This window comes from Ascaphus truei, chromosome 5, assembly GCF_040206685.1.
Source record: "Ascaphus truei isolate aAscTru1 chromosome 5, aAscTru1.hap1, whole genome shotgun sequence".
NCBI classification, from domain to species: domain Eukaryota; kingdom Metazoa; phylum Chordata; class Amphibia; order Anura; family Ascaphidae; genus Ascaphus; species Ascaphus truei.
In genome coordinates this window covers 155126741-155150252 of record NC_134487.1, presented here as the reverse complement: position 1 = coordinate 155150252, position 23512 = coordinate 155126741, and the positions used below count along the sequence as shown (strand labels likewise).

Sequence of the window (23512 nt, the reverse complement as noted above, 5' to 3'; positions counted from 1 at the left end):
GACTGCTAAAACTGACACAGGCCCTCATTCTCTCCCGTCTTGATTACTGTAACCTCCTGCAGTCCGGCCTTCCTGCCTCTCACCTGTCTCCCCTACAATCTATCCTAAACGCTGCTGCCAGAATCACTCTACTCTTTCCTAGATCTGTCTCAGCATCTCCCCTCCTGAAATCCCTCTCCTGGCTTCCGATCAAATCCCGCATCTCACACTCCATTCTTCTCCTCACTTTTAAAGCTTTACACTCTTCTGTCCCTCCTTACATCTCAGCCCTAATTTCTCGTTATGCACCATCCAGACTCTTGCGTTCTTCTCAAGGATGTCTTCTTTCTACCCCCTTTGTATCTAAAGCCCTCTCCCGCCTTAAACCTTTTTCACTGACTGCCCCACACCTCTGGAATGCCCTTCCCCTCAGTACCCGACTTGCACCCTCTCTATCCACCTTTAAGACCCACTTGCTTAAAGAAGCATATGAATAGCACTGTGGATATTCTGAACACATGATACATAAAGCTTGGCCCCCTGCAGACGCACTTACTAGAATTCCCTCCTACGGTCTCTGTACATTCTCCCTACCTACCAATTAGATTGTAAGCTCCTCGGAGCAGGGACTCCTTCCTTAATGTTACTTTTACAGTATGTCTGAAGCACTTATTCCCATGATCTGTTATTTATATTATCTGTTATTTATTTTATTACCACATGTATTACTACTGTGAAGCGCTATGTACATTAATGGCGCTATATAAATAAAGACATACAATACAATACAGCTCACTCAGACTGTGCTCATTAAAATAGCAAATGATCCATCTACACGAAGCAAAATCCCATGGTAATTTTCCCCTATTTATCCTCCTCCATCTTTCTGCTACCTTCGATACGGTTGATCACTTTATATTCTAAGCGCTCTTATCTGCAAACAAAGTTCTATCCTGGTTCTCATCATACCTCTTCCATTGCACATTTTTGGTCTCTGCCAACATGTCTTTCGTCTCCTGTTGATCTGTCGATTGGTGTACCTCAGAACTCTGTTCTGGGACACACACAAACTGTGGCCTTATCAACTCTTTTGGTCTTATGTATTAGCTCTATGCAGATGATGCGCAGATATATCCATCCACCCCATTACTTCGTATGTTTAAAATGGAGCTCCAATTTGCACTAAAACCTGGCACAAAATCCCCCTTTTCCATCACAGAAGACAGTACTTCCATCTATCCTGTCGCCAAAATATATTACCTACGAGTGACATTTGACACCTACCATCCCTTCTCGGTATGGCTATAATGTGTCACTTCCTCCATAATATTGCCAAGATCTGCCGTTTCATCTGCCAATCTAATGCTAAAACTCTAAAGCATGCCCTTATCCTCTCCCGTCCCAGCTATTGTAACATATTGCTAAAAGGCTCTATGTCTCACCTTTCTCCTTTGCAATTTCTCCCAAAAATCTCTACTCATCTCCTCCTTAAATCCCTTTCTGATGGCTTCCCATCAAATTTCAGATCACCTACTAAGTTCTCCACCTTACTTTCAAGGCTCTCCCCTCGATATATAGTTATCAACTCTGATCGCTCGTTAGGCCCCTGCTAGTTTCCTTTCTACCTCTACTGCTCATTTTCTTTACACCTTTTTCCCTTACTGCTCCTTACCTGTGGAACTCCCTCATATTCCATTTACGCAAAACACCTTCTTTCCCCACCTTTAAGTCAAACCTTAAAACTCCTCTTAAATTAAGTATTTCAATAGCCTAGACTCATGGCTACTGTCCCACACCCACAGCCACTCCTACCAATCATTGTGGCCAAGCACTGCCATCTACTGCACTTAATCCCTCACCTGCTGTCTCAGTCTCCCAACATAACAGTGAGCAGCTCTCTGGGGCAGGAATTTCCTTCCCTGTTTTTGGACTTTGTTTGCAGCATTTATGGTTTTATAATTCACTGTACAGTATAGGCATACCCCGCATTAACGTACGCAATGGTTCCAGCGCATGTATGTAAAGCGAAAACATACTTAACGTGAAGCACTACCTTTCTCTCACTTATCGATGCATGTACTGTACTGCAATCGTCATATACGTGCATAACTTATGTAAATAACACATTTATAACCGGCTCTATAGTCTCCCCGCTTGCGCACAGCTTTGGTACAGGTAGGGAGCCGGTATTGCTGTTCAGGATGTGCTGACGGGCGCATGCGCGAGCTGCAGTTTGCCTATTGAGCGATATGTCCTTACTCGCGAGTGTACTTAAAGTGAGTGTCCTTAAACCGGGGTATGCCTGAATTGTTTCTTTTTGGAAAGCGCCAAGTACACTGTGGGTGCTATATAAAACATATATACATCAGGAAGGTAACAGGAGCCTAGGTACCAAGAACGGAGTTCTCAAATGGTGCCCATTATAAAAGTGACCAGGTAAGTAGCACTGCTGTCTTAAGGGTTTCAAAGACTAAGATATGCAAGATTAGTAAATAGGGTGGCAGATAAGGTTGTTACCCCAGATACAAAGCAGAAACAAGCAAAATGTGTTGACTTACATCCAGCGGCTGGGAAGGTATCTTAAGTTTTGTTAGATGTGCTTTGCTATTCGGCTTTAGCTCACTCATGCTATTGCCATGAGACTGACTGCTGTAGTGTTCAGTGGACAGCTTTGGTTCCATAGACTCTGGCCCGTCCATGGGCCGTACATAGGCTGTAGGCTTCTGCAGCATTGAACTAGACTTTAACATCAGAGATGGGGGAAATGCCTGGCTGGAGTGCTGCCCACTTGAGAACGAAGGTGCGCGAGAAGGCGAGTCCCAGTTAGCATCAGGGTCCCTTGGCGATTTGGAGCGCTGCCGTTCCTTGCTATGGTGATCATTCCCGTGAGACCGGGAATGACCAGAGCTTAATGCAGACTGCTTGCCAGGGCTTATCGAGCGAGATTTAGAGTGTTCTGACCCGTGCTGGCCTTTTTTACGACTGCTGCTGTAGGACTCTCTGTCGTGCCTTTGACTGCTACTGCTGGTGCTGTTACCACCACTGGTCCTGCTGTGTCCACCCTGTGCACTGGATGAGGACCGTTTCTGGGACTGAGAAGAAGTGCTAGGTGCGGGACCAACTGGAGTCCATTTACTACTCTGGTGGGAGCTACCGTGTCTCTGTTCTCCAAAGAAACCCTGTGCCGATTTATCATCCGGCGGCGGTGGTGGAACTGTTGGCTTGGGAATCGCAACTAGTTTTTGCAAAGAACGGTCACTTATCATTTCCTTCATTTCATCGTAGTTTCCCAGCATGCTCTGGATACGACTTGATAGTTTATCTTCCTTGCTTGTCTAAGAGAAACAAAAAATGTAGAAGTGTGAAAATAAAAAAATGTATATATAGATTTTTTTTTTTAATGTATCTATATCTCCATCGTCTAAAATGTAACAGCTAAAAATAATCAATAGGTAAATCTCAACATCTGAAATCTGTTCTAAGATAAATATGTTCCATGATTTTATATTGACATCCACATTACGTAGGTATTTGCAGGGTGCATCACAATCTTTGCTTAAAAGGATTCTGAACACACAGCCAGTTTTAAACCAAAATACCTCAAGTACAGAAAATAGCTTCTGCAAAAGTACACAAAAGCATTCTATAATTACACCAGTAATCAATACGTAGAATACATAAAGACAGATTTATCCCCCCAAAAACATCTTTGTACAGTAGGTTGACCTGCCGATAAAAATTCCACCCACTTTTTAAGTGTGCTGGATTCCTAGTGCAACAAAATCTTATTTGCATTTTCCTTTGCATTTCTATGAGCACAAAGCTCTCATAATCATAGCAAAACTGCGTAAAAAAAAAAACGTAAGGAATGAGTTGATATATTATTGCTGTCTCCTTGTCATGTTGTTTATACGAATAACAGAAAAAGAACAGAAGGTGATGTGGGCGAGGTCAGAAGGAAGCGCCAACAGACATCAGAACGGAAGGAATACATTAGATTTATGCTGAGATGGCGTGTGCACTAATCTTTGTTTTCTAAATTGGTAATCTTACTAAATCTACGTTAATCCACCCCGTTAAAAATAATAAATATTTTTTTTTTTAATAAATAATCCTGGAATTTATTATTTTGGGTAAAATATTAGAGCAGTCGGAATTCTACCTGTTACATGGTTTTTTTTCCCCACAAGTACAGTATTTCTATTTTTTCAGGCTGAAGCATTCTAGCATAATCTGCCTTTTAGTAAATTTATGCCGTGTGAATAAACATAAGTTTCTCACTTACAATTAAGAAAAAATTTAGAACAATGTTGAATATTTCAGTAGTGTTTGGAAATTGGTTCTCTGGCAGCAAATGTATTAGTGGATTTCAGAAAACTATTCGGGCTGGGTAGCAGCACTAACGTGCAGGTAATCCCTGATTTTAAAATCCAGTGACAGCACTGTGAGTGGGTAATTTACTTCCTCTGCCTTGGTATTAACAGACTATATATTTCCAAGCATGGAAAACAGGCTGAACCATTGATGTTGTATTATTCTCAAGTTCCACATTGGGAACAAAAGGCTACAGAAAGCATCTAAAAAGGAAAAACAAACAAACTTGGCTGGATCAACCCGTCGCTCAAACGTGGAGCAATTAAACCATTCTACCTCTAGGGCAGTGGTTCCCAAACACTTTTTTACATTGTGCACCCACAGCTTCAAAATATTGTTCCGCGAACCCGTCACTGATAAATCTTATTGCCTATCAGATTATTGCTAACAAAGCTGGTTCACCAATCACCGGTAGTATAGTATCCTGAACATGTGGGGAAAACACACACGTCCGTGTGTGCAGATAGCATATGTGGTATAGCAGTCATTAACTGCGGGAGCTTCCAAAATCACGCCCCACAACGCCTTGCCGCTGTGGATGCAAAGCATTGAAAGGAGCGACATTGGAAACTCCTGCTGTCATTGGCAGCTATGTAGCCCACGTGAAGTTTCAGTTTGGGGTCTTACTAAATTCACAATCCCCACACGGGCTCTGGAACCTATACTGCCTGGATCCGTAATTACATACTTTATTGGTGAAGTCCCTGGAGACACCTTACGAACCCGTAGGGGTTCCCGAACCCCCCATTAGGAATCACTGCTCTAGGGAATGGAATATCAAGTGGGGTAAGGTCTGCAAGAAGGGGCTTGAATTGCTCTCATTACATTTGTAGTTAATATTGAACAGAGGCACTAATGAATGTGCAAATTAGTTTAGAATAGCACAATGCATTTTCACACCTCAAACAATCACACAGCCAACAATGGACCTGGTGAAATCCCTGCCCTGATAACTATGTAATCAATCACTGGCAGGCACTGTCAACACAATACACATTAAAGAGCAAGAAAGAACAAGTAATAAAAGTTTGCCTGAGAGAACAAGATATGAAAGTAACCATCACTAGACAAGAAGTCACAACAACAAAACAAAAGCACTAAATCTCATGTAAACGCCACAACAGTTAGGCATGTATTATACCAAGCGCGGGCGCTCGCACAACGCTGCACGCGTTTTGTGTCTATAGGCCAAACAATGATGCGTGCGGCTAGGAGGTGTGGCTATGACATCCCAAAGGTAGGCTCACTGATTACCGTGACACTGTGAGCCAGCTCCTCGAAAATACAAATTTCTTTGTATTTCCATCAAGCTGCCGCGCCAACGCTGTCTGCCGTGCTTGTGTCGGCAGTGGATACAATGTTGTAGGAAGACAGGCATTTGTCATTGCCGTGTGCGTGCACACGCTTAGTATAATACATGCCTTAGGCAGCAGACAAGTCTGCAAAGTACTCACAAGCTTTACTTTATTATAACTTTTTCAAATTCTAAATGTAATGCGGATGCAACTCTAAATAAAACCTTTAATAATCTGCGCGTTTTAATATCTATATTGCGCATATGTATTTATAAACATACTTCCGGTTTCTCATATTGCATTCTTCATATATTGTATGAAGGATAGACTTACAACTTTATATGGTTCAGGAAAAAGTGGTGAGTTAGATGGAAAGGCCTCTTCGCCCTGCTGGATTTCTTGATTTCGCCTTTCCCTTTCTTTCATACGCAGCACGTTCCGATCTTCACGGTTCATATTGCTAGAGAAAAATGGAAATCTCATCACAAGAGAGAAACTTGGCATTTAAGAATAACAAAAACAAAAATCAAGAGGCTGGAAAATTTTTTATTTTATGACAAACTAGTTTCTAGAATTCTACAGCTAGAGGGAAATTTACCAAGTGAAAATGTTTAGAGTATTAAAAAATAAATAAAGGAATGATGCCTTTAGTTCTAGAATGAGATAGACCAATAACTTATTTCATGTAACTGCACTACCCTAGATGTACAACTATTTGTTGGTGAACGTTGCAAAAGAAGAGAAACGGATAAGGGTGCAGAAGTAAGTGTTTTCAAGATCACGTAGCTCAGACCTTTACTTCAGGGACAGTTTTAGGTTTGCCTGAAAATGCTTCCCAAACATATGGTGGAAATAACAGCTGCAGGAAAGTTAAAGTGCAACCCTTGAAAGTTATTTTCTTATGTTTCTTTAGGCTGAATTGTGACTGCCATTTTTTTTAGCAGCTTGAAACTTTTACAAAACCTCATGAAGACAGACTTCGCAAAAAGTGATTAACAGAATAGATTATTTTGCCTTTCCATCCAATTATATTTATAAAGAAAAAAGAAGCACAGTTTCGGCCTTATAAAATCCGCAGGTCTCATTGGTTCATGTCAAGATGAGTGGGAGTGCTGTGCAGCTTAGTACACTCCTACTCGTGGCCATATCTGGCGCAAACATAACCCCAGGTCTTCTGTGCAGGAGCCCACATTCCACTCAAAACTTCTTTTCCAAACTGGGAAATTATTTAAATAGGAAACATTAATAATTGGGTAGCAATCAGCCAATCAACTACTCTTTTTGATCGGTGTACAAGTGAAAAAAATCATAAAATCCACAAACTATTGTGCACTGGTAAATTTAATCTATGAAAATACTGACTGGGCATTGTTAAGTAATGGTTCAAATAACCTGACATGTCAACGTAACATGCCAGAAAGTCAATCACCAGTTCTAATCCATTTATGCGTAGCACTCAATTACACACAGGGTGTGTATAACAACGTCCTGTAAAAAGCAGAGCATCAGATCTTCTTTCAAATATAGCAAAATCATAATTTATTTTATTTATAAAATATTTTACCAGGAAGTAATACATTGAGAGTTACCTCTCGTTTTCAATGTACTCCTGTTGCCAGTAGGAAAAGTTGAGGATGCATTTTCTAAACATTTCAATTGAACCAATCACTATATTAACGAACGAATAACTATTGAAATGACAAATTTAGAGGAGCCTCACACTATTGCACAACACACAGTAAAAGGGTTTCCATCTCACATATGCAATAGGCTGCGCTTAAAGTGCCGGCGATGCAACATTGCGGCAAAACAAATGTATTGCCGCCGTCGCGTGCGCTTATAGTAGAAGCAATGTGACGGCGCGGTCACTGGCTGTCAAGTCAATTTGATTTTTCCAGCAACTGCGTGACGTCACCGCCGCCGGCACTATAAGTGTAGCCTTACAGTATTGTACTTGTCAATGATGTTCTTTGCATATCAGCAAGGATAGGCAAGCGCTAAACAAGCTGAGATTCTATATACACATTATATAATTAACCTTTCATAGCCCTTCTACATAGACAGGAATAAAATACTGAGTACTGTTCCAACTAAAACAAGTTTAAAAAAAAGATTCAGCCAACCAAACAAGTTAACAAAAATAAAAACAATGTTCTGTCTAATTTGCCCTAGAAATATATTATAATACTCAATGAGCAACAATACAACTAGAAAACAGCCGTGTTCTTGTTCCAGCATTCCTTGGGGTCTCTACTGTCAGTATTGTTGTGCGCTGTCGGCAACATCATTCTAACTTTTGTAAAACAGAGTCCCAGAACGCACGCCATCAAAATGCCAGCCACCTCCAGTGTAAAGAGAGCAAGGAAAAGCAGTAACTCAAATTAACTCCAGAATCAGCTGTTTAGGCGAATACGAGTGTAGACAGTCAGATGGGGGGGGGGGTGTTTTTTTAATTGAACTATGATAGTTTAATGAACCCCCCACCCCAAACTGTTTCCTGTATGTTGTGGGCACTTCCAGAAGAGGCTAAAACGATACCTCCTGACTTCATGAAACCAATGACTCAAAGCCACGCTGCTAATTTTAGACAGAGAGGTAATGCTGAAGCGTACTGGGAAGAAATTCCTCTGAGCAACCACAAACCTTTCACAGGCACGACAACTGACAAAGGGATAAACACTCAATCACAGCTGTTACTCCCAGAGAAACCTGTAACAAGGTCCCAGGGAATTCTAGCAGCAATTCTTGGTAAGCAGAAAATGGTAAAAAAGAACGTGAATGTGTTTGGGGAGCAGGGTCACCAAGAGAATTTTGGGGGCCCAGACAAATTTGAAGAATGTGCCCCTGCAAATGTTACAATCATTCGGTCTACTTTGCCCCACCATGTCTTTGTCCCCCCCCCCCTGTCGTCCTCTCCTTTTCCCCCTAGTCTGAGTCAGTCTCTCTCTCTCTGACACCCTGTAGGTCATTCCATCTTTTCCCTTTCAGTGTCTGTTCTCCCCTCGTGTATTTCTCTCTTTTACCTCACATGTCTCCCCCCCCCCCTCCAGTATGTCTCATTCTTTGACTTTTTATTCGTTCGTTCAACTGTGTTTCTCGATTTCATTTCACCCTCATCTATTTCTTTCCTACGTCTTTCTCTTCCCTCCTTGGCGCTCTTATTTTCCCCCTTCATGTCATTCTCTAACCTTCAATTGTCTCTCTCCTCTGCCCCACAGCATCTCTCTTCCTTCTCTTCCTTCTCTCCCTCACCCCTCCCCCTCCCCCCAGCATGTCTTCCCTCCCCTGGTCTCTCTGTACGCTCCCACCCCAGCATGTCCTTCTATTCTTACATTGTTCATCTAATTCTCTGTCCTCCCCTCATCTATTTAACTTATTACCCCCTCATGTCTTTCCTCCCTGTTCTCTGGTGCCATTCTATTTATTTAATCACCCTATATCATTCTCTAAACAATGTTTCTTTTCCCAGTATCTTTTTCTCCTTTCCTTCCCCCTATCTCACTCCTCCCCACTCGTGTCTCTGTGTCTCTGTGTCTCTGTGTCTCTGTGTCTCTGTGTCTCTGTGTCTCTGTGTCTCTGTGTCTCTGTCTGCCTCTCACCTTTCTCTCAGGCTGCAGTTCCAGTCCCATGCTGCTCTACTTGAGGCCCCGCCCTCCTACAGAGGCTCTACAGCAATAGGGATTTCCCTCCTCGGACCTCCCTGCTGCATCTCAGGGCCCCGCTGAGAATTAATGTTCGGGCAGGGGGCCAGGACAGCAGTCCTGGCTGTCGTCCCCCGTGCACCACACACACACCCCAGCCCTGTTGGGAAGTATATTGTACGCAAATAAATGTATCAATTTTACAACTTGTAATGGGAATCACAATGAAATAAAGGCATTTGCCCAAACACCATTTAATTTTTTTAAATTAAGAGGGAGCACGTCATGTACAAGTGATACTTGGTTGGCAATCTAAGCCACAAACAGTAATCAGTGGAGTTGCCCTATCATCAAATTAAAAACTATATCTGAAATTCAAAAGGTGGTTCTGGAATTAGCCAGTTTCACGCAGCAAGCTTGTAAGCAACTTTTCCACTCTCTGGGTTATCCTAGACGAAGCCCACACCCTCTAAGCGTCATAACCATTACCACACATTTGTGTCACCCACCCTCCATGCAAACACCCTGTGACGTCAGTGTCAAGCCAAGCACTCGCTACTTTCCATTTCTAGCCCACAAAATGAACACCTGATGTTACAACAGGAATAGTTCAATACATAAGTAGCAGCACTACGGTTGCAGTAAAATTAATACAAAGGTTTAAGGGAAGCCTCAGGTTGATGCTTATCGAGTCATCCCTTAGGAATGATTGCGAAACTGTTGGCTTCCGATGAACACTCCAGTGACTCCAATGCTGCTGCAATCCATGAAGTGTCCATGGCCATGATTAATGGGGGGGGTCCCTTACAGAAGCAAAGCAAACTGGTACTACTGATGTGTTCGAGTTAGCAGTGTGGCCTTTTATTCAATATATGGAAATGCTCTTTAGATCTTTCATGTTAAACACATGCTTTGCAAAGTTTTTACAATTATTACTTAAATTTGTGGGATCACACTGTTGAGCATTTACATTTTATTTTTTTACAGGCAAATTGCCAATCCCTTTTTTGCTTTTGTTCAAATTATTGTGGTGCGAATAACTCCCAAACAAGGGTATAAATGAAGAGCTTTCAGATAATGTGTACACACACACACACACACACACACACTGGAGGGCTCAAAATATGAGCAATGGCAGAAAGACTTTAGGGTGGAACACAAAGTAAACCCAGTGAGGTACTTCTTCAATGAAAAGGTGTAAAGCTTTGCCGCAACTTAAAAATGATGAGTGAAGTGTCTCATCTGTCGTCAATTTCAATGTTTATTTGCTCCACTTGCTTAAAATGTTAGAAGAGTAATTATACCGTCGTTCAAATCATGTATTACTGCCCGTTTTATTAGCTGCCTTGCAACACAATCTTCCTGTTCGGCAGCATATATTTGCAGCAAACTGCCCGATTTAAGTATAAGGAATTATAATAAACTATAAACAACGTAAATCATTGACACACCCAACTCTGGAGAGCTGAAGCAAACATTACAACTTTGTAGTTATTTATTTTTAGAGCACAAAAGCAGTGTTATGGGTTCAAAACTGCTAAACCTACATTCCCAGACTTTTCACATTTTAGTTTCACCAATAATGGCTCATTTATGATAATGTTTAATTCACTAAAAAATAAAAAGGGGGGGGGGGTGAAACCAGCACCAAACCTGTGCAAACACATAATTAAAAAAATAAAAAATAAGTGTAATGTGTGTTTTTTTTATTGTTTTTTTATTTCCATATGGGTTCTCTATTCTCATAAGTAGGGGTCATAATTCAATCGTTTGGCCATACCATGTCAAACCCATAACCACGTGAAAGGAGACCCCGTCAGCAGTTACCTACACTACCAATTTTATACTGTGTTCTTTGTATTTCCTCCGCTGCGTAGAGAAAAGAGCAAACAAAACAATGGTACATGTGACCCATGACATGTATGCCGTACCAAAGGGGTTAAGATCTAGGAACACTGTGTGCTTCTGTGTGTGCTACAGTGCAGTAAAAACTGGTTGTAAACCAGAAATGATGGGGGGAGGGAAAAAATAAAGTTAAGTGCAAACAAAATTCCTGGTTCGAACACTAAAAAAAATAAACAAGTAGGTGAGATTGCTGCTTTAACATAGCAATCAATCTACATAAAAAATTGCTTATGTTGTGCTGATCCATTTCTAATGTCCCTGATATCAGCTGTTAACATGGCAAACTCTGTCACAATGAGTGTGGATGGCAGAATAGAGAAAAAATTATCTGATATTTCTAGAAATTAAACAGAACATAGAAAAGGTGCAATTGCTAAAAACTGCAGCAACATTACTTTGCAATGGTAAAAACAATAAAAGTAACAGACCACGCACAAACTGATTATACAAACAAAAAATCAATCACTTTTATTCGTCCTCCCGGAGTATATGTAATTTGGGAGAGAAAAAAAAACGTAGAACATGAGTGAATGCATCTACAGTACTTTGCTGATAAACGGTCCTTCCTGGAGACCCGAAACATCTTGGCTTTATACCCCACTGGGGTGATGCCCTCCCCCGAACATAAGAATGCATTCAAACTTATTCTTCTGAGTTTTTGTCCCAACGTTATTTTTTTCTGCCTTCAAAATCCTTATTGTCCGGATAAACAAATAAGTCAATATTTTGGTATGATCAGTTTCCGTGCACAGACTGTTTTTATGATTACACCAAGTGCAAGGAAATGGACACAGTCCTAGTTTGCATTATTTTTGTTTGACAACTTTTGTCTTTTTAAATACTTTTTTCAAAACTTTCATTTCTTGTGCAATATTCCTTAATACGATTGTAAAAAAAATGAAAAAAAATAAACACAAGGAAACATTTATTTTCTTATGGTAAGCAGAGTGAATAGCTGCTTTTAAGCTGCATCCTTCCCTGAGACTACTTACATCAACATGCTAAATCAAGAGCACTTGCCACTTCATGCATTTCTAGGGCTATTCATTTGCAGGCATTCTACAGTATTGCCTGGGATTTTTGCTAATACAGTCCTGCATTTTTACATAATTTATGCTAGGATGATGCGCGTGCGAAAGCCTTCACATACACACATCAAATGCATTAAATTAGGTGTTTTAGGATTCAGCAGCTGAAATAGAAATCCTCCAGATATCCAAGCAACTGTGTGCTCAAGATAAAACCGGAAGAGACATGCAATGCATGGGACCTTTCCTTATGGAATACCCATCACACTACTACTTTAAGCCATAATAAAAATTAAACCATGCCAGATTTCAAAGGACACAATCTTTCTCTCTTATTCCTCGCTAACTAGTAAGTGGAATGAAGAGTACTATAAAAAGTAACAAGAAAAAAGGAAGCAAAGCTCCCAAAAACCAATGCTTCAAAGTATACCAACAACAACCATAGGTTGTAAGTATTCATGAAATAAAGATCAATCCGGACAACCATATGGTGTGGTGGAATTTTAGAGTACAGTCAATAATGCTCCCAGGGTTGGAGATATACGCACTGACCTTTTTAAATGTTTTCTCTTTTATATATTTCTGGTGAATTCATGCCGCAATTGTATTATTATTTTTTTGTTTATCTAATGCAGGGGGGCGCAAACTTTTTTTCCCTGCGCCCCCCTGGCAGCGGTCCCCTCACCGGCATCATGACGTCACATTGCCATGGTCACATGACCTTGCGGCGTCATTTGATGCCGCTCTGCCAGGATGACGCGCATGAGAAGCCGCCGGAGCCAAGGTAAGTTAGGTTTACAGAGGCCCTGAAGCTCCCCCGGCACTTAATTTAAGTGCCTTCGGGAAGCGAGCGGGGCCTCTGTAAACCCCGCTCCCCCCACTGTCTGACACCCCCCCCAGGGGGTCGCACCCCTCAGTTTGCACACCGCTGGTCTAATGCAATGTGGCCTCCCATCTGAGGTGCCGCCACTTGATCCCCCGAATCATCTGATATACCTATTACAGGAGGAACACAGGGGGTGGAACTTCCGCTTGAGAGTGCTATTTATGGTTTCAATCCTCAGTAAAAACTTGCTGACGAAGCGCACCTATGCGCGAAACGCATCAGAGTTCTCTGCCAATTCATATCCGATTTTATTATGTTGTCATCGGCCAAATAAATCATTTTTTATCTTTCATTTGGAGCGATTCAGAGTTATCTTTTTTTTGCTGCCGTGCACCGCTTACTCTTCCCCCGTGAGGATCCACTTCCGGTCTACTATATAAAATGCCCAGAAGTGAAGAGTTCTATAATGATCCTAACAAGTAATGGAACTATTGTTAATTGTGCCACATTTAGTAATGTCGTAGCTTACATAATGCAGCCAATGTACACAGACAGGGCTGTACATACAATTTTGCAGGCACACTTCGTTCCTAGCCTGTAGATCTTATAATTTCCATGCTTGAGACACGGGGAGATGAAGTGAATGACACAAGGTGAGCAGACACTGGGATTTGAATCTTGTTTTTTAGTATTTACAGCAGTGACAATAATCAGTACATATTTCACTTTTTCAGCTTTGAAGCCAAATAATGGATGACTTTAAAAGGGCTTAAATTACATTAAATGTGATGAGGATGGTAAAAGAAAAAGTAATTTGTAAAAACAACATATTGGGCTTAGTAGCATGCCTGCTTGCTTAAGAAGACATGCATGCATGTTAAAGCATCAGTCCATTACAGGACCTTTGTTGGACTACCTGCTAAGTGAGCACACAGCTGCACATTACTTCATGGTACAAGGACTTCTCAAAACTGTGGTTTTACTAGGAAACAAATTATCTTCTAGAAGTGTGCGTCTTAACCGCCGTTGTCTCTAGAGTATTTTCTACAGCAACCAAATGGCTTGTGAGGTGGGAAGCTCTCTGATTGGTCCTCTGTGAAATAATGCGATTGCAGCAATGGTTACCCGACCATACTTTGTTCACCCTAACAAAGAAACTTCCCGGACTGCTATCTTTTTAAAGTCAAGTTGTAATTGAACAATACAAATCAACAGCAGGTAAGTACCACTTGCACCACCAACATTGCTTATAGTTGATCTATATTGAGGATACTCGTGTCAGTCCCAAGCAGTTTTGAATGCTTGTACTCTACTAGCTTCCGTCTCTTATGAGGCCATTCCATGGATACACTACCTAACTTGCATCATATCCACACCTATATGTTTAATCAATCTTAGGTTTACACAAAATGTATAAATGAACACCTTCAGTGTTTTTTCCACCTTAACCGTGTCCTCCTCACCAGCAGCAATATGAGCCCATTACACCAGCACACCTCAAGTACCAACATGTTGGGAATCCCTACACTAAACAAATAACCAATACTGTACAACTCTTACAAGTGCTTTGCTTGCCCGAAAGAAAATGTTTAATTCCCCCAGAAGTTACACATACAGCATTGGATAACACAGGTAACACTATGCAATACCAGTCACTGCAAGATTCCTCAAATCCAAAGAGCACAACGTTGCAACAATCTACCTACCGTAACCATATATATTCCATGCTGTCCTCCAAGTTAGGAGGCAGACAGCAATTTTATATAACTATTAAAACAGTGAAGACAATGTTAGCTATAATCTGCTGTAGCTAAATTGTTAAGAGTGACACACCTCAGGGCCAATTATTTCTCTTACACATACAAGGAGTAGAAAAGTTCCTGGCTTGGAAAAGCCCTCACCCGTGTCGCCCTCAGCATTCCTTCAACTCCCTAAACGCACAGCTGCACAGCTTACCATGCCCAATCAACGTGCTGCCTCGGAAATAAAGCATACTTGGAAAAGGAATGACTAAAGAATTATGTTGTATCTAAGGTACATACAAGTAATAATACTGGATATTTTCATTATTTTTTTTTTAAACATTTAACACTTCTTAGTTATTTAAAGAAGGACTAATGAATTCCAAGGGAGATTGCCTAACTTTTTTAGTGAAAGTCATTGGTCATACTGCCAGTAGTGTGTAATAATGCGCTGACACTACCTGCCTTGCAAGTTCACAAAAATGCAGTTATTGCCCCAAATTCACCAAGAAAACAAATGCTCATGTCGTTTCTTGCATATAAGCCTACTCCACAATTAACACTCCATATCCATAGACACACAATTGCCATTATTTTAACAAAAGACCACATTTATGCAGTTATAAATCAGTGTGGAGATATTCCTTTGGTGTTTCCCCAGAAGAAATAAGCCTTGAAGTGTGTTGTCACACGTTGCTGCATTTGTCAGTCACGTGAGGCCCGATGGGGTTGTCGGAACCCAGCCCTAATCCCTACAATGTTTGCTTGCTCATCCTAGCTGAGCAGGAAGTTATGGTCACGTTGTACCCTGCTGCTCCAGCAGTTCTATTAACTCTTATGCTGCTGTGGGGAATGGTATAGTAGTAAATGCAGTATCTTTAGAAAATTGAAGTAGAATGTAAGGTACCATGTCTAGTATCTGACCAAAATACATGTACACAAATGAACAGTAATCGTCTTCCTTAAACAAATGCATCTGTGCTAAAAGCAAATGTGTGACGGATTTTGTTTCTTTGGAAATTAAGCATGACTCCTATTTTGGGGGCCTTTGAATAGAGGAATGTTTGTCAATCAAGTGTTTTCTTGATCCTTATCCCCCGCCCTTTCCTTATCTGACGATCAAACCTGGAGGGAGGAGTGATGAGCATTTGGCTGAGCAAACTCTTGCATCAACAGACAAAAGGGAGTCATAGCCAGGAGAAAATCAAGCATCAAAGTGACTGCTCGCAATCTTCACAAAACAACTTAAAAAAAAAAAAAAAAAAAAAAAAATTTAAATGATTAAAAATACCTTTACGGGAATTAAAATTTTATAAAAAGCCACAAAAAAAATAAAATCACCCCACTGTTACCCCTTAAGCAGGTCACTGCCATCTCTGGTCTTAGGCGGGACTGTCCCTTTAAGTCCAGGACATGTGAAAAATAACACCACAATGAGCTCATGAACACTGGTTTCTGTGACATTCCTCCTCCACACAGTGTTAGTTTGGCTAGAGTTAAAGTGACGTAGAAAGCCAGGAACTCATTCAACCCCACTGAATCAGTTGCTGGCACTGCACTTTGTTACCATGGCTTGGCTCTGAAAACAGCAACTTGCAGCAGGCTGCAGTTCTAGGGAAAACTTCCTTAAACATGGATTTGTAGCCAAGTGTAATACACCATTTACTCATATGCATATCTCCTCCCAGAACCAGATTATTTAAAGCCATAAAAGAAAATCAGTGTATAGTTTTAGAGAACTACTATGAGACAAGTGTGCTAATTCTCAAATTATTTTTTTAATGTTGGCCCCAAAAATCGTGCATAATTCTTATGTCTCATTTTTATGATAGTTCTTAAAGACCTTGTAGCAAATTAATAATGGACTACAAAGTTGTTGTTTTTAAGACAACTATTACTACATTTCCTTAAGAGCAGCAATCCAAGCTGCCAATTTTTTTTCCAATTCCGTTTTTGTACCGTAGGATTGAAACAGGGGGTCTCCGGAGCTGAACCCCATTCTTTTCAGCTCAGGGGAACCCCTACGTCCCATGACACAGACCTCTGTAGGGGGTGCCAGTAGCCGCTCTGCTAGCAGCGATCACATAACAGACGCTTTTCAAAGCTTCTGCGTCACCTGGTGCGGCTTCCTATTGGCCTGGGCGACGCAGGAGTTATGAAAAGCAGAGAAACCAGCACTTCCTTTGGAGGCAAGTATGTCCGAAAGCAGGGGGCCCCCAAAGCTGCTTTATACCTGTGGTTAAAAAAACATGGATTGCTCCTTTAAAAACCCATGTTCATAAATGAAGACACGACTGTATAAGTTATACTGTACTAATTCCTGTAAATGTCAAAATATGTATGTTCCTCTTACCCAACCCATTACAGATATGTATCCTCTCATATTATTCCCCCACCCCCAATAAGTGATGTTATAAATATGTATGCAAAAGTTATTGTTTTTCAATAAAATGTAAGTAAAACAAAAATGCTTAGAAGGGAAGATCCATTAAATAATAGATGCAATAAGGAAGGCAACAATTTTCTGTAACTTTTTCAAAGGTGTAATTAGAGGAGGCTTGCAGGCTGTGCACATTGCTGGAGGGGCTTACTATGCTGCATTGAAAAACCTCAGCAAAAACCCCAACAGATTAAATAGGATACTTAAACGACAACGCCTTAATCATAATAGTTGCTCTGATTAGAATCCCAGGGCAAAGGTAAATGCAAGTATCTTTGTAAATTAATGTTTGACTCGAGGTTGGTCATTGACTGCTTGAATTGTGGAAAGTCAATTTTATGAATAATTACTACTGGCATTCTTCTCACACCTATATCTACATAACAATAGGTTGGTTAAAGGGAGAATTTGGTCTCTTTGTTCTGTCCTGGACTTTTCACTTTTCCACTATCTCCGAGTACTACCAACGTATTTTACATTGTTCCATTTTTTTGGTTCTTTCTTGCATTACATAAGATTTTTTTTTTACACATTCCTTTGGGGAAAACAAATGAAATCCATCAATCAAAGTAAGAGATGGGAGGGGAGGAAGGGAGAGGAGAGAAGAAAGGAGAGGGGTAGAGAAAGACAAAGACTAGGATCATACCAGTAATCACCACCTCTCCAATTGTTTGCAGAATGAATGCCTCCGCTTCAACCATGCTTCTGTCTGGTGAGTCTAGCCTTCCCAAGCCTGCACCTTTTGGGGAAGAGACGGAAAACAACACCGTAAATATATTTGTTTAGAACTAGAGGTACATGTTCAAATGGATTTGAAGCAAAAAGGTGACACTGTGCGCTCATTTGCCTGTCATTTCCCAGAATCCCTGGCAGCAGTGGAAGCACTGTATGCCAGGCGACAATGGTGAAATACAGGGTTGCAGACCTGTCTTGAGATGTGAATGTGCACATAAAAATATCATTTATCTGCCTTTTGATACTGTGAAATCTGTTTGTAGTTCTAAAACGCACGTGGGGCTCGGGGGGGGGGGGGGCGGGGGCGGGGAAATCTAGTACTGAGGAGTCAATACAGCAAAGATTTATGAAGAACCCTGACAGCAATACTGCAAATACCTTGTTGAAACATAATCCTTCTCACACTTTATAACACATACCTTCTATTTGATGCAATCGTTCATAGCAACAGAATGTGCTCTAGTATCTATTATGACTCCACATCACACTAACTAATGGAAAATGTTGGCTAATGGAGCAGAACATGATCCAAACAAAGATGTCTGGAAGACGCTGTCCCACTTCCTCACTCACAACATTTCTCTCTCCATTAACAACCGTTTCCTTCTCTCCCTGGACCACGAAACACGGCAGAAATGTGCAGTTTTGCGCAAATACTGAAAAGAATTTCAGAGCCCAAAGAAAGGATCCCGTTATTTACAAGCTCCTAAATAAAGCATTATTAATTGTGTACTGGCCTAAATTAGAACTACTGAACACATACTAAATTATAACATAAATATGACAAATTGCATTAAAGGAGCAGTTCCTCCAACTATTTTGTGTGCCCTTATTTTGTTTCACAGCTTCATCAAACAGCCCTACAGTTCAGAGTACCCCCGGTTCCCGAGATACTTACCGGGCTTAAATCTCCCTAAGGGGAAACAAAATAGCTGCCATATCTCAGGCTAATAGGAAGCTGCAACAGATTGTGGCTTCCTATTGGAAGGTCATTTAAATCACCCTTCAAAAGCCAGAAGGAATAACAATAGCTTCACCAGTAAGTATCTCAGGACCCGTGGGGGTTACCGGAAATTCAATTAGTGCGGTTCAGCTCTGGAGGACACCCAGGTTTTAATTCCGTAATAAAAAAAGATGAAAGATTTTTTAAAAATGGGGAGGATTGCTCCATTAAATACGTTACATGGTGAAAGGCTTTCAACATACAACATGCTGCTAATGTAAACTGCACTGTGTTAATGAGAACATACATTAAAACTGCAGTAATGCGAAAACATCTCTTCATAGTAACATGTATAACATCATCATGATTGAAGATTCGTTGATTAAATTAGCAAATGAAAGTCCAAATAACCTGCACTGCCCAGCACACCACCATATGTCAGGATACACAACAAACTGTCAGGATATACTACAAACTGCTTCCCTTCACATTTCCAGAGTTACAGATTTGTGAACATCACAATGGCAGCCATCTTTATAAGTCCACACAAACTAATCACGTGTCATTTTATTGAAAAGCAAGAGATAGCCAAAGCAGGATACAACAATATGAGTGAGTGAGTTAAGGCAACACTATAGATGTTTATATAGAACAAGCACCGGAAAACAATCCGCAGGCCACTCCATTGCAGAAGTGTTTAATTGCAAACAGTTCAGAAAGAAATCCGTTTTCAAACAGCGTTGGAGAATTGGACAGCAACCCCCCTCCACCCCACTTACAGCCAACGCCAATTATTATTATTTTTAGCATCAAACAGCAACTTAGACTAATTTCCATTTCAATCCCCTGACACTTCTCTCTTCCAAACATATTGTGACTGAACCCAGCAATCTCCAAATGCTCTGGGGAGGGGGAGGGGATAGGGGATGAGAGGAGGTTATTCAACTCCAAGTCCAACCGAAACACAATCAAGTGAAACAGCAATATGTGAGGGCACTGGTGCAGTCTCGCTTAAGGAACAACGTTAACGAATTGCAGCTTTAAAGAGGCAATCATGCACAGCGGGCCCCAATTAATATTTTATATATTATTTTTAAAACACCTTTGTGGCAACAGCGTAATTTTTTTTTGCTAATAATTCAACCACCTTTAAAGTAATGTTACATATTTGCATCCAGTGAAATAAATATTTTCCATTCCTCCTGCTAAATGCATACATATAAACTAATTATGTTTGACTAATGAAGGCATCAGGCTCACTTACAAAAAATAAGAGCAGTTGACCTGGGGGGTGGGGGGGAGGGGGAGTGAGTTTCCATCTGCTACTTTTAACATATTAAACCTTTCACTGCACCAAGGTTAAACATGCCATGGTCATTGCTTCCTTTCTGTTGTAGAAGGGACCGTCCCTTAAAGCAGGGGGGCGCAAACGTTTCTGTTTGCACCCCCCTGCTCATGGCCCCCTTCCCTTACCTGAGCCTCGTGGTGTCATGTGGCATGTTGGCATGTTGGCATGTTGACGCCGAAGAGGCAGCTCAGACCAGGTAAGTGATTTATAGAGGCCTCGCGCCGCCTCCGACATTTAATTTAAATGCCTTGGGGAAGAGTGTGGAGCCTCTACAACCACCGCGCAACCCTAACCCAACATAGCACTGTTCAATGAGATTGTACCTTTATCCACACTAGAGAAAACACACACACACACACCCCCCCCCCCACCCCAATGTAAGTGGTATATTTTGTCACTTCAATGCTCCAGAAAGTTTAGTGATGGTCCCTGCAGTGTGTGCATGTCCAACACTACTTAAAGCTGCAGTTCAGTCAATATCCTGCATGTGTGTTTTTTTTAATAAATCAGTTCTGTAGTAAGAAAAAATACTTTTAGCATTTTCTGTTTTTAAAAAAACAACTTTGAAAGACCAATTTTCTTGTATTCTATTTTAACAGCCATTTGCTAAGGCACTGCCCCTTCATGTCCTGTCACAAGCCCTGGCACACCCCTATGTCAGCCCTGCCCTCCCTCTAGCACGTCAGTGCAGGAGTGCTCATGAATATTCATGAGCTTCCACTGACAGACAAGCAGAATATAAACAGATCCCTTCACTAATTATGTCACCAAATTTTGCCTATCAATACATGGAGAACAAATTGACCTGCAGCTATACAGTTCTTTAGGTAATTAGAGATTGCACACATGAAACTATTGAAGTAAAAAAAAAAAAAAAAAAAAAAGACTGAACTGCAGCTTTAAGGCTGGTTTTTAGGGCTCCATGAGCAAGATCCTTTTTACTGATTGTCTCATTTAAAATAGACTGAGAACTAAAAATCGAGAGATTAAATGCTTTGAGCAGAGCAACAGGTCTGCATTTGACTAGCTGCTAAACAGATCTTATGAAACAATATTGGAATTAAGAAGGATCAACTCTTAGGTGACGATTCCAATGTATGAAACACTGTACATAGGTTAGGATTTATCAAGCCGCAGTGTGAGGTGACTCCACTTATCAGTGGCATCTTCCACTCAAATCAATGCCAGATTGGAGAAACCTTGCACCGCAGCTTCATGAATACTGAGCCATAAAATTATAAAAATGCACCTCGATTAAAGAAAGTATTCACTGTCCAGTAGATCATTTACAATCTAAAGTTTAGTGTGTAAAGCAAAGATAATGCAACTTACCCAATGACAAAACAGCCGATAATGGTAATTAAACTAGCTGCAAAGCAAGCACTATACAGTAGCTCTAGCCCTCCCTAACAAAGTCCATGTTGTAAGTGACAACAAGGACATTTCAAGCCTTGAAAAACTGTATTTACAGTACATACATGCATGCATTGCCTAGTTTTAAACATGAAATCTCAAGTGGCTGCACCTTTAAGTAAAAAAAAATGAAAATAAAGTTTACGTTAAATATCCATATGTAGAACATAACCAGTCCATGGCTGTGCAAGATGAAATTCCAGTTCATTTTGGAACAGAGCCCATCAGGCAGTGCTGGGCAGACTGCCTGGAGTCAACCACAAACATTCCTGCGTTTCCATTGGCAGACACTGAAGTTTTGCCTGTACCTCACTGGCTCAAAGCTAAAATCAACACCAACCTCTGAACTGTACAGTGAAGATCTTAAACCTGCAGTTTTAGGTGGAAGTAAACATCTGCAAAGTTTCCCATTGGATTATGTCCTGAGAGTTGTGATCAGCACATTTTTTTTTTTAAAGGTGCAATTCCATCTATCGTTGTCTTAACCTTTTGGAAATCAGCCCACCACATTCCTTGACCCTTGAGTAGAATAAAGTCCTTTTAAAAATCCTTGCAGCCTGGGAAAGACATGGCAGACAGAATCAGATCAAGCTTTAATTCCAGTCTGATGATATCACTGCTAACACTTGGGAGGGGAAGCCAATGAGCAGTGAAGGTGACAGATGTAGGCGATTCTGGGAGAAGAAATAACTAGTCTCCCTGGAACAGTGGCTAAGTTTGAAAGTTTTGGGGGGGTTTTTTGGGGGGGGGGGGGATTTCGATTCATGAAAGACTTCACTGTGCAGTAGATCATTTACAATCTAAAGTTTAGTGTGTAAAGCAAAGATAATGCAGCTTACCCAATGACAAAACAGCTGATGGTGTGTGTGTGTGTGTGTGTGTGTGTGTGTGTGTGTGTGTGTGTGTGTGTGTGTGTGTGTGTGTGTGTGTGTGTGTGTGTGTGTGTGTGTGTGTGTGTGTGTGTGTGTGTGTGTGTGTGTGTGTGTGTGTGTGTTTCTGTGTGTAGAGCAGGGGTGGGGAACGTCAGGCCCGAGGGCCGTATAAGGCCCTCGAAATCATTTGGTCTGGTCCTGCTAAGGCAACTGCTCTAAACAGGGGTCGCGCTAATTTTTTTTTTTTTTTTTTTTTTTTTTTCAATGGCCGCCGCGCACCCGATCGGGAGGTGGTGGTGTGAGGCGCCGGCAGCCCTACACGATCCCCAGCAGCCACCGTTCTAGCCCCAGCAGCCACCGTACTTCCCCCGCAGCATTCCCCGCACTTCCCCCATGCTTCTCCAGCAGTTCCGCCCGCACTTACCCCAGCATCCGCACTACACGATCCCCCCAGCAGCAACTACCAGAGGTAGGGGGGCTGGGTTCTGTGTGCCTACATGCCTGCCTGCCTGTGTCTGTATGGCCCCCAAACGATGTTATAAATATCCAAATGGCCCTTGGCAGAAAAAAGGTTCCCCACCCCTGGTGTAGAGGGTGGAGGAGGGCTGCAGTGTGTTTTGTGGGTGTAGAGATGGAGGGCTGCACAGTGAGTAGGGGGGGACTGCAAAGTGTGTGTGTATATATAGAGGGGGGTTGCAGAGAGTGTGAGTGAGTGAATATATAGAGGGGGCTGTATGTATGTACAATTTCATTCACTAAACTTGCAGTAAAAGCAAAAGAATGTAGACAATCATGCTGATAAAAATAAATAAAATAAAATCAATGACTACAAAAATTTATCTTTATGAAAAATGTATAAGCCTACATTTAGCCTATAATAGTAATATTCCCCTCAGAACAGGGCATTACTGGCCAATAATGCCCGGGCTGGGTTAAAGTCTCTCGGCTTCGCCTCGGGCCTTCAACTCTTC

At 41.3% G+C, this 23512-nt stretch overlaps 1 protein-coding gene across 2 annotated transcripts in view; it reads right to left on the bottom strand.

Annotated features, from left to right (window-relative positions):
* AFF4 (ALF transcription elongation factor 4) overlaps positions 1–23512 on the bottom strand; it is a 100205-nt gene that overhangs the window by 58373 nt on the left and 18320 nt on the right. Inside the window, exons 2-4 of one of the 2 annotated variants that reach the window (XM_075601088.1) lie at positions 17877–17969; positions 5982–6108; positions 2538–3314 (exon numbers count right to left, since the gene is read on the bottom strand). In XM_075601088.1, the coding sequence (XP_075457203.1) occupies positions 2538–3314; positions 5982–6104 (900 nt within the window). In that variant the 5' untranslated portion in view covers positions 6105–6108; positions 17877–17969. The remainder of the gene's footprint in view (positions 1–2537; positions 3315–5981; positions 6109–17876; positions 17970–23512) is intronic. The other variant, XM_075601089.1, reaches the window with a different exon arrangement.